Raw genomic sequence first — 14503 nt, 5'->3', positions numbered from 1 at the left:
AGTTTAGATCGCCGATTGATCCCCACACCAGGTCAAATTTTTCTTCAACTGTATAACTTTCTGATAAATTCGCATGGGCTTTCCCTTTAGCTTTGTGCTGCTTTCCAGGTGTATGACAATCATTCCCTTTTATAAGCATTACTAAATTGCAGCAATTACTTCAATCAAGGGCCACTGGTGCCCGCCCTGCAATGGAGCAAAGAAATGGTTTTCTATTCATGATGTGTTTGCGTACCTGCCGACCTGTGAGCTCAAAATTCGTAACAATCTCTTGTGCATGATGTTGACGAGAGGTAGGGGGAATAGCACTCATATTGCTTTAAAGGTCGCCTTTTGTGGGGTACACATGGACTTTCCTAATGATTTACGTTAGGCACAGCAAACTTGAAACAGCAAGCACTGACAAGCAACACATTATTTTTAGAATACAGCAATTTTTCAGTGACTTAGCTGTTAGACTGACAATACCAAAATTAAATTCTGGGGTCTTACATGTGAAAACAACAGTCTTAATTATGAAGTGAGCCATAGTGGAGGGCTCTAGATTAATTCTGACTACTTGGGGTTCTTTAACATGCACCCGAGTAGTACATGACCATTTCAGAAATTCATGCCCATCGAAGTGCAGCCGCCTTGGACGGGATCACACCCACAACCTCGACCTCAGCAGCTCACTGCTATGGACAAGTAATCTACGACTTTGCCATTGCCAATTTTGCCTGCTTTAGGAAAATTGTCTTTATAGACTTGTTTGAATAAAGTACCCATCTGGGGTCCTCCATCAGACTTGCAGTGGAAGGTTTGGAGGCCGTCGAGTGAAACTTGTCCACTAACAGAAACTATTCTAGGCCCCCGTTCCCGTGTTGAGCGTTGGCGTGCCTTGGCGTAACTGAGCGAACGGGCACAGCGAAAAATGAAAACGAACGTGGAGCGCAGAGGGAGATGAAAGAAGAGAGTGTGAGGAGGAAAGTGGAGGAGGAGGCTACAGTGAAAGCATGAGGCAGAAAGTGGAGGATGAGTGTGTGACAAAAGAGTGAGGAGGAAAGCAGAGTGCCTCACAAGACTACGAGATGGCACCATAGTATTTGTAATCTGATTGGTAAGTGCGAAGCGAATTATGTAGTACTTTCTGGATGCCATGCAATTAAGCTGGTACCATCGAAGAACCACGCATAAAAGCCAACACGCTTGACCCACAGATCAGATTTTCAACGATCGCCTACTCTGCTAGCCGCTATTGTAGTGCTTGAGTGTTACCTGTTTCGCAACGCTTCACTCCATTCGCAATATCCCGCACAAGCCAGATAGTCCGCACCAGCCAATATATTGCGAAATGATAACACGTATAGAGTTGCATTCAAATTTTGTATTAGGAAGTGTCGCAATCATTGAATTTTTTCGTAAAGCTGTCTTCCCCTTCCCACTCGCTCACGCCAGTCCTCAAGGGCGAGACGCACCCACCTTGAAGGTGATCTTGCGCTGCAGGATGGCGTGCATGTACGACCGAGCCAATGCCCACTGCACCTTCGCGGCCAGCGTCTCAAGGTTGCTGGGCTGCAGGCGGGTGTAGTCGCGAAAGTAGTCGTCGAGTGTGGCCGCGACTGTGTCGATGATGTTGGAACCCGTGAGTAGCCACTTGCGAGTCATCACGTCCGTCAGCTCCTTGTTGAGGTCCAGGAAGAGCTCATCGCGCAGCGAGTCCAGGGCGCGCTCCTGTAGCCGATCCAAGCTCTGCTGCAGCCGGTGGTAGACCTGCGAGGACAGCAGTTGTAAGCAAGTGGGCAATGCGGCTTGTGAACGAGATGCGAGTAGCAAAAAGTTCTAACTGCCGATGAGAAAGAGAGGCGAAGGAAGGTGCAGACACTTTGCAAGGCGTATGACACACAAGAGGCCTCAGACACGATGTTAGTTGGTTCATTTACGGCTTAATGGCACGAAAGCAACTAAGGCTATGCTGCACCAACCACAGGGTGATAAATATAAACGAAAAATAGAAGCAGTTCTAGTTGCATTACTGTAAGGCTTATTTAACGAGCCAGTGTTGTCTAAAGACTTAAGGATGTCTGTAAGCGGACAAATATAGTGCGATAAGGGGCACAAGTGGATTGTCTCCTAAAGTAAAGTGGTGTATAAATTTAATCTGTATAATTTGTGAAAGTATTTTCATCTTTGTGTTTTAATAGCACAGAATGTGACTAAAATGGGTGTTATTGTTAGTGGTTCTTGGTATTCATTTCATATCCCTCAGACTAGACGTATAAATTGCTATTGCATGTAAAATCTTGAGTGATTACATATCAAACACCTTTTTGTTCTTTAGGTGGAACGAAAGAAAACGGTACTTTTCAACCGCAGATTACGTGAAGCAGACGACACACATTGCGTGGTGCTCTTTCACGGCAGTATTCCTGAGTGAGCACTTTTGGGGATACTACAACTACCTTTCGCAAGGTTTCACGCAAACTTCCACAGGACGTGTCCCTGTATACGGTGAATGCTGTATGCCATATAGCATTCACCGTGCAAGGCTAGCAAGCTTGTCACAGCGCCGGGAGTGCTGCCAGTCATGTATCCGTCAACATGTCCGGCGCAGAGTCATGTGAAATCTTGCAGACGTGACCATACCCCCGAAAGCGACCGCTCAAAAATGATGTCCCTGCTCTTAAATCTCATCTGCTTTATGTCCTGTCATAAAGCGATCCTATTTTGTTAACTTTGGCCATGCAACGCATAAGACATATAACTATTGGTTCTTTGTTATTAAATTAAAGAGTTTGACATATTAAAACTGCACATCAGGTTATGAGCGATGCTGTAGGGGTGGAGCACTCCGGCTTAATTTTTACCACATGGAGGTTCATTACTGCGCACGCAATGCATGGTACACGAGCGCTTTTGCCTTCTGCCCCACTGGAATGTGGCTGCCGCAGCCAGGGTCATTCACTGGACGTTGTGCTCAGCAGTGCAACACCATAGCACTGCAGTGCTGTGCTCGGTTATCATTAGTGTGCTCAGCCGCAAATATAGTGCTTTCTTTGACTTCACAACGGTGTGGTGGCTACACATGTGGACTACATTTTCTGGCTATGAAGGCAAAGCTGCGAGGAGGAGGGGTCTTCTGCAATTAGGTCTCGCACTGCTCTCTTGGCTTCTCTGACTCTGCAGTCTACTTAGTTCCACGAAGGCAGCCACAATTAAATCAGCATAAATGCTGTGCACCATTTTCTTTGTTCGTTGCAACACTTATTTGTTGCTGACACTTGTTATAACCCTCTGGGGCATGAGCTGAGCAGAGCCAGCACGCAACAATTTGTGACCTGAAGACACAGATGCCATTTTGCAATTTGAGGAATGCATAAATGCACAATTATCCCGCAGGGGCTGTAACTTGTGGGGATGCTCGACTCTCACGCGTCTCGTGATGTTGTTTTCCCCGCATGGCTGTCGCATCTCCTGTAATCTGGCTTCTCCCCATAGCTAAGCGCCGGTGGCGGTCGGTGTGGTTGCGATATGTCACGAGAGATGGTGCGAGTTTTGTGCTGCTAACGCCACTTGATGGCGGGGTTAGTGGGGCGCGACATGGAGGAGGCACTTCCTCCTGGGTTTGGGGTCGGTGAGCGGTGTGCATGCACCGCGGTGTTTTGCGCATGCACTGACCCGCTTCGCGCGACACTGGAATGGACGAACACGATCATTCGAACGTGCCATCGTTCACATGACCGTAGATGCAAATAGTTGGTGTCCAGCATGGGGGCAAACATATTAGCTCCCTATCCGGTCGCGGTGAGTGGGACTTCCTCGATTTGTTGCATGCCCATTGGAATGTTCTATGTGTTGTGAGTCAGCTAGCAGGCATTAGTGTATGAAAGGTGCAATAAATGCTCTTGGGACAAAAGAACAACAACACAATAGGGCAAACAATCACAAGGGCATTAAACGTGAAAGGCGAAAAATCTGCGCATCCCACATGATGTGGGAATTGATTTAAGTGAAGCCTACATAGATGTTTGAGTGAAGAATGCGGTTCGGGCTTAGCAGCCACTTGCAGTAGAGACCACACAACCTGGTTCGAAACATTTTCACTAGTTAGTGCCTCGTTCAACATAAAACTACGGCACTAGATTATGCACATGCCAGGCATGACAACAAAAGAAGGATAATGATGAAACAGCTACGACGGCATGATGACAGCTGTATCAACAACGATGCAATGACTATGGAATGACGATGATGGCTTGACAACACAATCGCTATGACAAAATGACGACAATGGAACCATCACGACAACATGACAATGGCAGGATGACATCTTGCCAATGCTGGTATGACAGTGACTGTGCGACAATGGGACGATAGAGTTAGAATGATGACGATGGCATGACAACAATGGGATGACTACGATGGGATGACAATGATGCATTGACAATGTGATGACAATAAGATGATGACGTCTGAAACACTACGACAGAATGACAACGATGGAACGACCATGACGACATGACAATGGAGGAACGATCACAAGTAGGTGTAGTAAAAATAGGAGCACCATCCTGTATGCGAGTGATTTGGCAAGATGAAGGCAGCAAGAAAGTTGAAAAAAAGAGGCAAAGAAAGCTTCACTTTAAAATTGTTAGCCAACTGAGAGTAGCTTCTCTAACTGCAAAGCTTTCTTTCTGAGAAACTCGTATGAGGTTCCCTTGTAGCTTAGAGCTACTCTAGGGTGGATGATAATTTTTGCGTAAAAAGAAGATCTGCCTCAACTTTGTGAAGTCATTCTACCTCGCAAGATGAACCTTCCCCACCCCTCACCGCAAGTTAAACAGAGCACAGGCAACCACCCTTTGTGTGTTACAGACCAATACATACCCCTCCCTCGCATGCTATCACATCATATACCCCGACATCTACCCGAGCCAGACGTGCAAGATCTGTAAAACTCAATCAGCAACACTCCCCCACATGCTATGGGAGTGCAAACATCAATACCCACACCTTAATCCCGTGACGCTCACGTCGAGTTGGCACGCCGCCCTGCGCAGCTCCCATCTCGACGACCCACTCTGGGTGACCCAGCAGGCCTACGAAGCGGCAAAGAGGCAAGACCTCGATGTCCCATCGAGGGAGGCCTAGGCCCAGTCGACAAAACTGCTGCTTCTCATTAAAGTTCACTCTCTCTCTCTCTCTCTCTCTCTCTCTCTCTCTCTCTTGCAGATTTCTGCAGGACTGATCTGCCAAAAACAATTGTTTTCATCTCCTAAAGCTATAAAATTCCAATGAAATTATGTGGCTATTTCCTACAGTAATGCTACCTACCTGCACATTTCAGTTCTGTGCACTATGATATACCCTTCATTTCGCTCTGAAAGGTGTCACCTAAGTTGGCCTCGCCTCGCACGCAAAACAGGCAAGAGCGCAGGGTGCTCACCTGAGACACCTCGTTGTCTCCCTTGGCCAGGGCGCCCTGGCCACTGCAGCAGTCGCTGTAGGACTTCTCAAAGAGTTGCCGGAACTGGAGACAGTTGTTGGCCACGCCTATGACGTAGTGTGTGAAGAACTTGCGCAAATTGCGGTTCTCGAAGTGACGGTCCCGGAACTCAGTCACTGCCTCCATGTAGGAGGCCACAAACTTGGTCGTCTGTTCTAGGCTGATGGTCAGCACTTTGCGCACCAGGTCGGGCCCCACCGTTTTGGCGACCTGGAGTTCAGTGACCAGTCCTTTAAACCTCAAAAGCCCTCACGATCCGTACAAGCGAAAGAAGCCAGCAGAATGTCAGAAGCTTCAAAAGAGCTTCCAACACAGTGTAGCAAAGTGATGTGAGACATTATAAAGTGAAGACATGAATGCAAATCAAGTGAAGCATGCTTGACTTCTATGTAGAAACAATGTAATGCGTCCACGTAAGCGTAATACAGTGGACTCTCTTTAAATGGAACTTCAAGCGAACAGGGAAATTGGTTCCGTTTATCAGGAGTTTCATTTACTGAGAGTCATTGCAGAGGGCACTGCACGAATACAAAACCAACTAACCATGACAAAATTGTCCCGCTTAAGCAGCAGTCCCGTTTAAGCAATTTCCGTTTTATCAAGATTATACTGTAGTATGAATTCATACAGAATGTATGAATTCTATGTAAGCATAACAGTAATTCAGAACTGATTAATTTAGTTATCATCAGCAACCTATATTTATGTCCACTGCAAGACAAATGCACCTTCCAATGATCTACAATTACCCCAGTCTCGCTCCAGCTGATTGAAGGTGACGTCTGCAAGTTTCGCAATTTGATCACTCATCCTAGTTCGCCGCCATCATTCTGCACTTCCCTTCTCCTGGCACCCTATCTGTAACTCTAATAGAGCCCTGGTTATCTGCCCTATGCATGACATGGTCAGCACAGCTTCATTTGTCTCCTGTTAAGGGGCCCTGAACCACTTTTTATTGAAGTCAAGAAATGCATTTAAAGTTAAAATAGACTATTTCAGAAATACTTTGCCGCAAGGAGTTCTTCAATACGTTAAGAAGCACAATTATTGGCCATCAAAGGTCGCCTATGATCCCGTTCGCTGTGCGCGCGTCACTCCTTCAATGCCTTGCACTGCTAAGGCTACAGCGGAGCAGGGCGTGTTTACAATGCTCTGCCTACTGAACTTCACCGTGGCATGCTGTTCAATTTTGATTTTGGATGTTCATGTAGACGTCACTACTTCAGATTTTTACATTTACAATGCACCAAACGTTTCCAAACGTGGTGATCCTCAGCGAGCTGTAGTGTGCTCAGCCAGTGGACTTGTCGTGGCACCCTGTGGCAGCCGCAGTACCCATGCCCTGCCTCGGAGCATAGGTACTGGTTGCCTTCATCAGTGCTCGACAGTGCTTGCACTCATATGCTCCAGTCTGGCCGTGCTGCATGGTGCAGACCGGCATGGTCCTGCACCAGCTTGAATGGCAGATAGTAGCCACATCCAACTTGTGCGTTTTGAAGCACTATCAATAGCTCAATACGAAGCGAAGTCTGCCAAGGCATCTAACCAGGAGCAGCCAGGAGTGGGCACTCACTGGCAAGTGTGCTGTAATCTGACCTCAAGTTTCGCTTGGTTCGAGGCTAGTTGAGTGTTCAAGAATGCTAGTCGAAATTAGCGAGACCAGACGGCTTAGACACCGATAAGCAGGGTGGCCACAGTTCAACTCCTATACAGGTGGCTGTGGCCCAGCGTGAGCAAACAACGGTCAACTACCTCCGTAAGTATGCAAGTCTTACCGAAATTTGAAGGCAGATTTTCATTCACTACAGCCTGTTTATTAAACTGCGTCAATAAATATACACAGTAACATTAGGAAGAAACACACTGATCCAGACACCCTTCTTGATTGATGTCAGCTATTGGCCAATAGAAGCTGCGTATGGGAATCTGCTATAATACAATATGAAGTGCCCAGAAAAGAGTGAGGAGCAGACTTCTGTTGAAAAGAAGGCGTATGACAGAAAGGCAACTTTGTGCTCTGCTTGCGAACTCTATGTGCCACACACAACTGCAAAACTTGGCTGAGATGCTCACAGGCGCGTATGCTATCCGCGGACGGTGTTTATTCACCAAACCCGAGCGGTGGTTCAGAACCCCTTTCATGTCCACTATAATATTGGCTACCCCTGTTAACTCTCTAATCCACACTGCTGTTTTCCTGTCCCTTAATGTTACACCTATCATTTTTTGTTCCTTCACCCATTGCGTAGTCCCAACGAGCTTGTTGCACAGACTAAAATGCTTGCATTGCCTCGATGGCTTGTCCTGGTGTGTTGCACCTCCGCCTCTGCTTACATCTGCGACAATTCGCCACGCTTTGCACATATGTTCGTGCAAGCGAGTTTTCAGTCCATGCTGCTTGTTACTGCCTTTCTTGGGTGTGTGTGCCTGGCTTAGCTTAGTTTGACTGGCTCTGGCTGGTCTGCTTACAAATGAAGTAGTAGCTTAGCGCAAATAAAACCACGGACACAAGGAAGACGGACAAGGACAAGCACTTGTCTTTGTCCATCTTCCTTGTGTCCGTGGTTTTATTTGCGCTAAGCTACTGCTTCAAATATGGATGCCCAACTAGCTTAACAGTCAACTCTGCTTACAAATGAGCAAGCTGATGTGTAATGGCAGACGCTTTTCCTCATGTCTACAAGAAACGTACAAGCACTTCTGTGTGAGTGCAGAGGAATAAGAAGGGCAGGCTCAGCACACTTCTGCTAGAGGAGCTTCTGCATCCTTGACTCGTCATTGATTATAGCACCTATGTTGCACTTATAGAGTGGGTGCCCACCTGCAGGTGCTGGTCGACCATCTGGAAGACGATCATGGGCGCTGAGGTGTGGTAGTAGCCCCGGCTGTCCATGTCCGGCTCGCACTCGCGGTGCCAGTCCTTGACGTCAGACTGGAGTGCGTTTCGCAGCCAGTCCTGGTAGTTGGCCACCAGGGTGCCCAGGTACTTGTCGATCAGCTGCTGCACGTCCTGCCGGCCCAAAAGGGGCTCCAGGGCGTGCGTCTCCTTGTCCAGCGCCAGGTCGGGGTGGCCCATCAGCTCCTCGCTGGTGTACACCGTCAGCCAGCCCAGCACCGTGATGTACTCGTTGCCTTCTAATTCATTGGCGATGATGCTCTGCAGGTGCCGCGACAGGCAGCTGTGGTACATGCGCACATACCTGCCGTGCGTCACAGCAAGAAAAGAAAGAGACAAATCAGGGCACTTCGGAAGAGGACAGCGAGTATTGGCAAGTTAGTTGTGCAAAAATCTGCAAGAGGAGGATGTTTAGCTTTTTGAGATCATATAGTAGGGTGGCTGTCCCGGAAATGCATCAGTTGCAAGTTTGAGCACCGGAGCAGGATGCATTTCTTTAGCTGTGAAGTTTTCTTTCTGAGAAACTTGTATTGGGGTTTCAATTTGTAGCTTTACAATACCCTCGGGTGGTACTGTGTAGATTTATGTGTGTTTAATGTTTCAAAGTATTACTCGGGCTATGAGAGATGTCACAGTGAAGAGGTGCCATTGTGAAGAATCACTCTGACCACCTTTGATTCTGTAGCATGCACTTAAATCCACATAGGCACATGAGAGTTCTCACATTTTGTCCCATCAGAACGCTTTCACGGCAGCAGATAATCAAACTCGTAGCTTTAAAGTAAGCAGCAGAATGCCAGTGTCTTAGCTACACTGAGGTGACATGCATCAGCTGTTTCAGCAAGAACTACATACTTCTAGAGGGAGAGAGAATCGGGTTATACAACATCCTATACTGACCCAATGCTTGCACTTAATGCATTACACTAAAGCACTCATGAAAGAGCTGTTACTAAATGGATGTGCATAGTATGTGCCATGTGTTAGCAGCATCCGTGATGGCATTACTGCGCACCAGTAGCGAGCTCTACAGTGTTACCCTACACTTATTCTGCTTGAAAGTCTGAAGTGAGTGGGCACCTGTTGAAAATGCCATATTCTGGTGGGAAACAGGGAGCGCAGACAGTCTTGACGGTTCTTAGGTCGTCCAGGACGATCTGCCTCGTTACCTCCAGGTGCCGCACCAGCCACATCTTGTTCTCGTGCCGGTCTTCAAACTGGTTGCCTTCGATGCGGTCCTCGACTGCACTTTCCAGCACCTATACAAAGGTACGGGGTTAGCACGCCTCCATAAAATATGCCTGGAATTGTGAGAACATCGAAAAAGCTGGATCCACTGAGGATGCATTTATTCTTTTTGTTTATCATGTCCATTTGAGTAGATGTTTTATGCTCATAGTACAGCTCGCAAGTCATTGTCACTGTTTCAATGTGTACACATTTTACGCAGTTTACAGCGACTGTTTTCAAGCCCCTATGCAAACCCATTACAGCTACCCTTTGTCACTGACTGCATCATCAAATACTTCACACCATTGCTTCACGCTCTTTGGCCATCAGTGGCCGTTGACAACAACAACAACAACCCTGCCCTGCTCATGTCTTGCTGAAAGTAAAGCAAGCAGAGAGAAGCTGTGGCTCTTACTTGAGAGAGTTTTAGCTGAGCATTTATAGTCTGCTCCACTAGGACCAGTGCATCTTAACTTGCATACAGGTGCTCAATGGATACACTAGTGCGTGTGTACACAATGCTAATACATAAACACCAGAAGGCAAAATGCTGCTCTTGCTCTGTTACAGAGATTTGGCGACGTGTGAGAGCGTGCCCGTTTGGCTTCCTTGTTTTTGCGCAGCCAAGCTGACCTTATCGAAAGTGTCCGCTCAACGCAATTCGTAGCAGTGCCACAGTGCATAAACTGTGAGCCGAGCAAACTGCCCCCCACATAAGCAATGTTCAGCTAAAGATCTCTATTATTTAAAGGAACACGAAAGAGATGCACCAAATAAGCTTAGACTGATAGAAAAACCTTTATGATCTCCATTTTCATTATTTCGTAAAAGAAGATATGAAGACCAAGCTCCGGTTTCTGAAAATTTTCACGCCAGGACCACAGAGCCAACACACAAGTGCGGTGTCACAAATTTCACAGTATCTTCTCGTATTTTGGCTCGTTGTGGGGCCAATAAAAGTTCTTGAAGATCTCCAACGCTGGTCTTTGGCTCCTTTAGAATACTATGTTGTCCATCTTCGACAATATAAAATTAACTAGGCGTGAGCAGACACCATATAAATCTACAATGCCATGGCGAGCTGGCGAGAAAACATCAGTGCAGCGTTGCATCCGCTCTTTCGTTTTTGCTCCTTTTTAGGCTGAAAACACCTCCTTAAACAGTAAGCATGTCTTTTTTTTTTGTATTGTATAACATTAAATTACTAATACAGCTCAAGTTATTTTGTCTCATTAGTGTCCTTTTAAGGCAAAGATGTTTTGCAATGCGACCGACAGCCTTTGCTCAGCTACGTTCCAAGCCACAGCGAGTGAGGCAGTCATCAAGAAGCAACGAGTTAAGAGGAGCTAAAAAAGTAACGGAACCTGCTCACTTTCTTGAATGTCTAGCTGCTGAAACTTATTCAGATCTCACCAAACTACCCTCTCGCCCACACTGTCCTGGAATGATACGTCTTCCTCAAAGAATATGAGGGGAAACATGGGGAAGGAGGGAGATGGAAATTCAAGACGATGAGCAAAATGAGGACAAGGTGAAAGCAGGAGCCAACGTTTCGACAAGTGGACTTGTCTTCTTCAAGGCAAGTTCAAAGCATATGTCGCCTTGAAGAAGACAAGTCCACTTGTCGAAACGTTGGCTCCTGCTTTCACCTTGTTCTCGTTTTGCTCATCGTCTCAAGGAATGCGAGTTCCCCAGATCCATACAAACCCTGCTTATCAATGGAGGCATCGCAATTCACGAGCCGTACCTCGAAGCAGCGCTTCCTCCACTGCTTGGGCCTGCTCGGTGGCAGGAAACCGCCCGAGGACTTCTGACGCTCCAGCGCCGCTTGGTCCCGCCGCTCCTCGCGTTCGATAATGCGCAGCGCGGTCACCACCACCTGCGCATTGGCAAACGGCACGGGTTGGTACGATATTTCTGCCAAGAGGCATCACAGGTCGATATCAACAGAGCGACTGTACACATTTCTACAAGAATACCTGTGTGTTTGTTTCCCGTTGAAATTTCTATCCGCCGAGTACGTCGTGTGAGTCAAGAAGCAGCTATGTAGCGCGAAGGAGCTGCCACTAACACCCAGATAAACAAAGTTGGACATGTTTGTGCCGTGAGCAAAGAGTGCTGTGTGTCAGTTTCCTACCACATGCGGTAAACCTTACAAGGGCCAAGCAATGCTGCGTCAATACCAGATTGAATCAACATAAGAGGTTGTTGCCTGAAAACCCGTCTAATCGGTTGTTGCTGATGCACTGCAGTGCGGTTGCAAACCCATTGTTCGAAAACAAAAAGAACTTTCTGGTCTTAAACAGTGCACACCTTGTCATAAGAAAGAATGACCAGTCTTCAGTAAGCTTCAGCCTTCATGAAAAAAGTTAGCATGAATCTTGACTGCGAATAATGTGATTCACGATTTATATTTTGTGTTTCCATTCTTATTGCTTTTCTTTTACCAGCTCATAGTACGCACGAGCAATTTCTTGTGTTATACAGCAACCATTCTTCCAAAATACACTTCAGTTGCATGTCACGCTTGTTTTTGTCACCTTCTACCGTCCCTTGTCATTTGCACTGTTCGCTTTCCAGCAACGTTTGAGTAGGTGGAGTTACTGCATCACCACAGTTGGCACCTTCTCTGATGACCGATGCTCAGACAATCGCTTCTGAAATTAGTCCCTCTTGCTTTTCTTTCTTTTGGTGCATAGATCAGATCATATTTTGCTTGTGCAGAATTGCTGTTTGGCATCTGTTTTGACAAATGGTGTCAATGTTCTATGCACAGCAGTGAATTATTCTGCATCAGACAGCATTTCAGCACAAGCAACGCATTACTTCTTTTCAGTGGGAAGGAAACAAACAGCTGCCACAGCTCAGATGTGTTTAGTTCACAATAAAGCAGATCTCAAGTGTCCCAGAATAAAAAAAGAGGTGCGGACTATGCAGTCATCACAGGTGTTGTGATAAGTATAAAAAAAAAAAAAGGTAGGCAATTTTGAGGTTTTACGTGTGAGAACCATGATCCGATAGCGAGGCATGCCGTAGTTGGAGGCTCTGGATTAATTTTGACCATGTGGAGTTCCTTGACGTGCACCTAAATATAAGTACATCAATGTTCTTGCATTCTGTCCCCGTTTAAATGTGGCCGCCGCAACCAGAATTGAACCTGCGACCTCAAACTCAGCAGCGTAATGCCATAGCCGCTAAGCTACTGCGGTGGGCGTGCAACAAGCTTTGACCCTGCAAGTGCGATAAGTCTAAAAAAAAAAAAAAAATAAGGTAGGTAATTTTGAGGTTTTACGTGTGAGAACCATGATCTGATAGCGAGGCATGCCGTAGTTGGAGGCTCTGGATTAATTTTGATCATGTGGAGTTCCTTGACGTGCACCTAAATATAAGTACATGAATGTTCTTGCATTCTGTCCCCGTTGAAATGTGGCCGCCGCAACCAGAATTGAACCTGCGACCTCAAGCTCAGCAGCATAATGCCATAGCCGCTAAGCTACTGCGGTGGGCGTGCAACAAGCTTTGACCCTGCAAGTGCGGTGTGCGGCTTTTGCACACAACCTCGGTTCACTCTGCACCCAAGATGGTGGACCTCCGTCTGTTGCCTTGCTCTGTGAATTCCCGAGTTCATGAAAACTGCACCATAAACTGCACCAGCAGTGCCAGGTACAGCGCCAACCGCAGTCACCCACCTGCGGTTCCTTGCGCACCGAGTTGAGTGTCCTTTTCAGCACCAGCCAGATCTGCTTGCCCAAGTCATCCGAGAGCTTCTCCACATCCACGAAGTACTGCTTCAGCATGTTGCGGTCTGTCACACTCTGGCTGGGCAGTTTGTGCAGCTCGTAGAGCAAGTCGTCACGCGAGTTCTCCAGCTCCGACAGGGCCTGGTGCGCATGCAGCAGCTTGTCGTTGGCAATCAACTCCTGCGTCTTCTGCACGCTGCCCGGGACGTTGAAGATGTGCTTTAGGTTCTCAATGGCCGCTCCGTACTGAGAGTGGCGGATGCTCTCTTCTTTCACCTCCTGCAAGATGTGGATGAAGGAAGACAAAAAAGATAACGCCCGCTTCACAAGCTGCAATTTTGCACTGATGTTTATGGGGCCACAAGTGCTACTGTGCTGTACAATGATAAAAGACCTGTCTTTTAGCAAGCACCAACTAGGCCAACAAGCAGTTCTCTACAATGATAGTATGTGGTCACAATGACTGACTGCAACTGCGTATTGGTGCTCCCTTTATTCCTCCCTCTCTCTCTACTTTCCTCTCACTTTACCTCCCCTCCGCTCTCTCCCCAGCGTAATTAGCAAACCGGATCTTCCCCTCTGGTTAACCTCCTTGCATGCCTTTCCCCTTTCTTCTGTCTCTCTCTCGCACTGTAACTTTCACAGCTATGATTTCCCCACATGCAAACTTCTAAGAACCATTTCAGATAAACCGATCATCGTTGCTCCAAATTTTTGCATTTGTGAGCAGCTAGTGGAACACTGAACTAGAGAACCTTGTTGACATGTTTTTTGGGTGACCATGGAAAAAGAATGCATGATGAGGTAATACATAACAACCAATAGTGCTTGTGGAAGCATTATTGATGGCACAAAAAGCCACTCTCACACAAAACCTTACTTGAAGTTGAATAGGCAGCCAGCAGTCTATTGAAAGCGTAGTCAGTAAAACCCGTTATCGCTACCTGGTGGTTAGACAATCTTAAAAACTTTTTTGGGGGGCAGTCGTAGGCATTAATAACAATCAGTCGAACACCTTTATATCGAAGTGCTCAGGGCCCCCAAAATCATTCATTATGCATGGCACTTCGTTGTAAAGGCTGCACACCGCACTGCTCACAATAGAACCAGGACAGAATTACTTTTTTGTTACACAGGTAATTTAATTGTGGA

General features: G+C 46.8%; 1 protein-coding gene across 1 annotated transcript in view; it reads right to left on the bottom strand.

The window, feature by feature from the left end:
* Sec6 (Exocyst complex component Sec6) overlaps positions 1 to 14503 on the bottom strand; it is a 31755-nt gene that overhangs the window by 13938 nt on the left and 3314 nt on the right. Inside the window, exons 2-7 of the mRNA XM_075668988.1 lie at positions 13301 to 13630; positions 11359 to 11490; positions 9462 to 9640; positions 8307 to 8685; positions 5426 to 5695; positions 1462 to 1752 (exon numbers count right to left, since the gene is read on the bottom strand). Of these exons, the coding sequence (XP_075525103.1) occupies positions 1462 to 1752; positions 5426 to 5695; positions 8307 to 8685; positions 9462 to 9640; positions 11359 to 11490; positions 13301 to 13630 (1581 nt within the window). The remainder of the gene's footprint in view (positions 1 to 1461; positions 1753 to 5425; positions 5696 to 8306; positions 8686 to 9461; positions 9641 to 11358; positions 11491 to 13300; positions 13631 to 14503) is intronic.

This window comes from Dermacentor variabilis, chromosome 9 (assembly GCF_050947875.1).
Source record: "Dermacentor variabilis isolate Ectoservices chromosome 9, ASM5094787v1, whole genome shotgun sequence".
Lineage (NCBI taxonomy): Eukaryota > Metazoa > Arthropoda > Arachnida > Ixodida > Ixodidae > Dermacentor > Dermacentor variabilis.
Note: the sequence above shows the minus strand (reverse complement) of the source record. Positions and strands in the feature narration are given on the sequence as shown.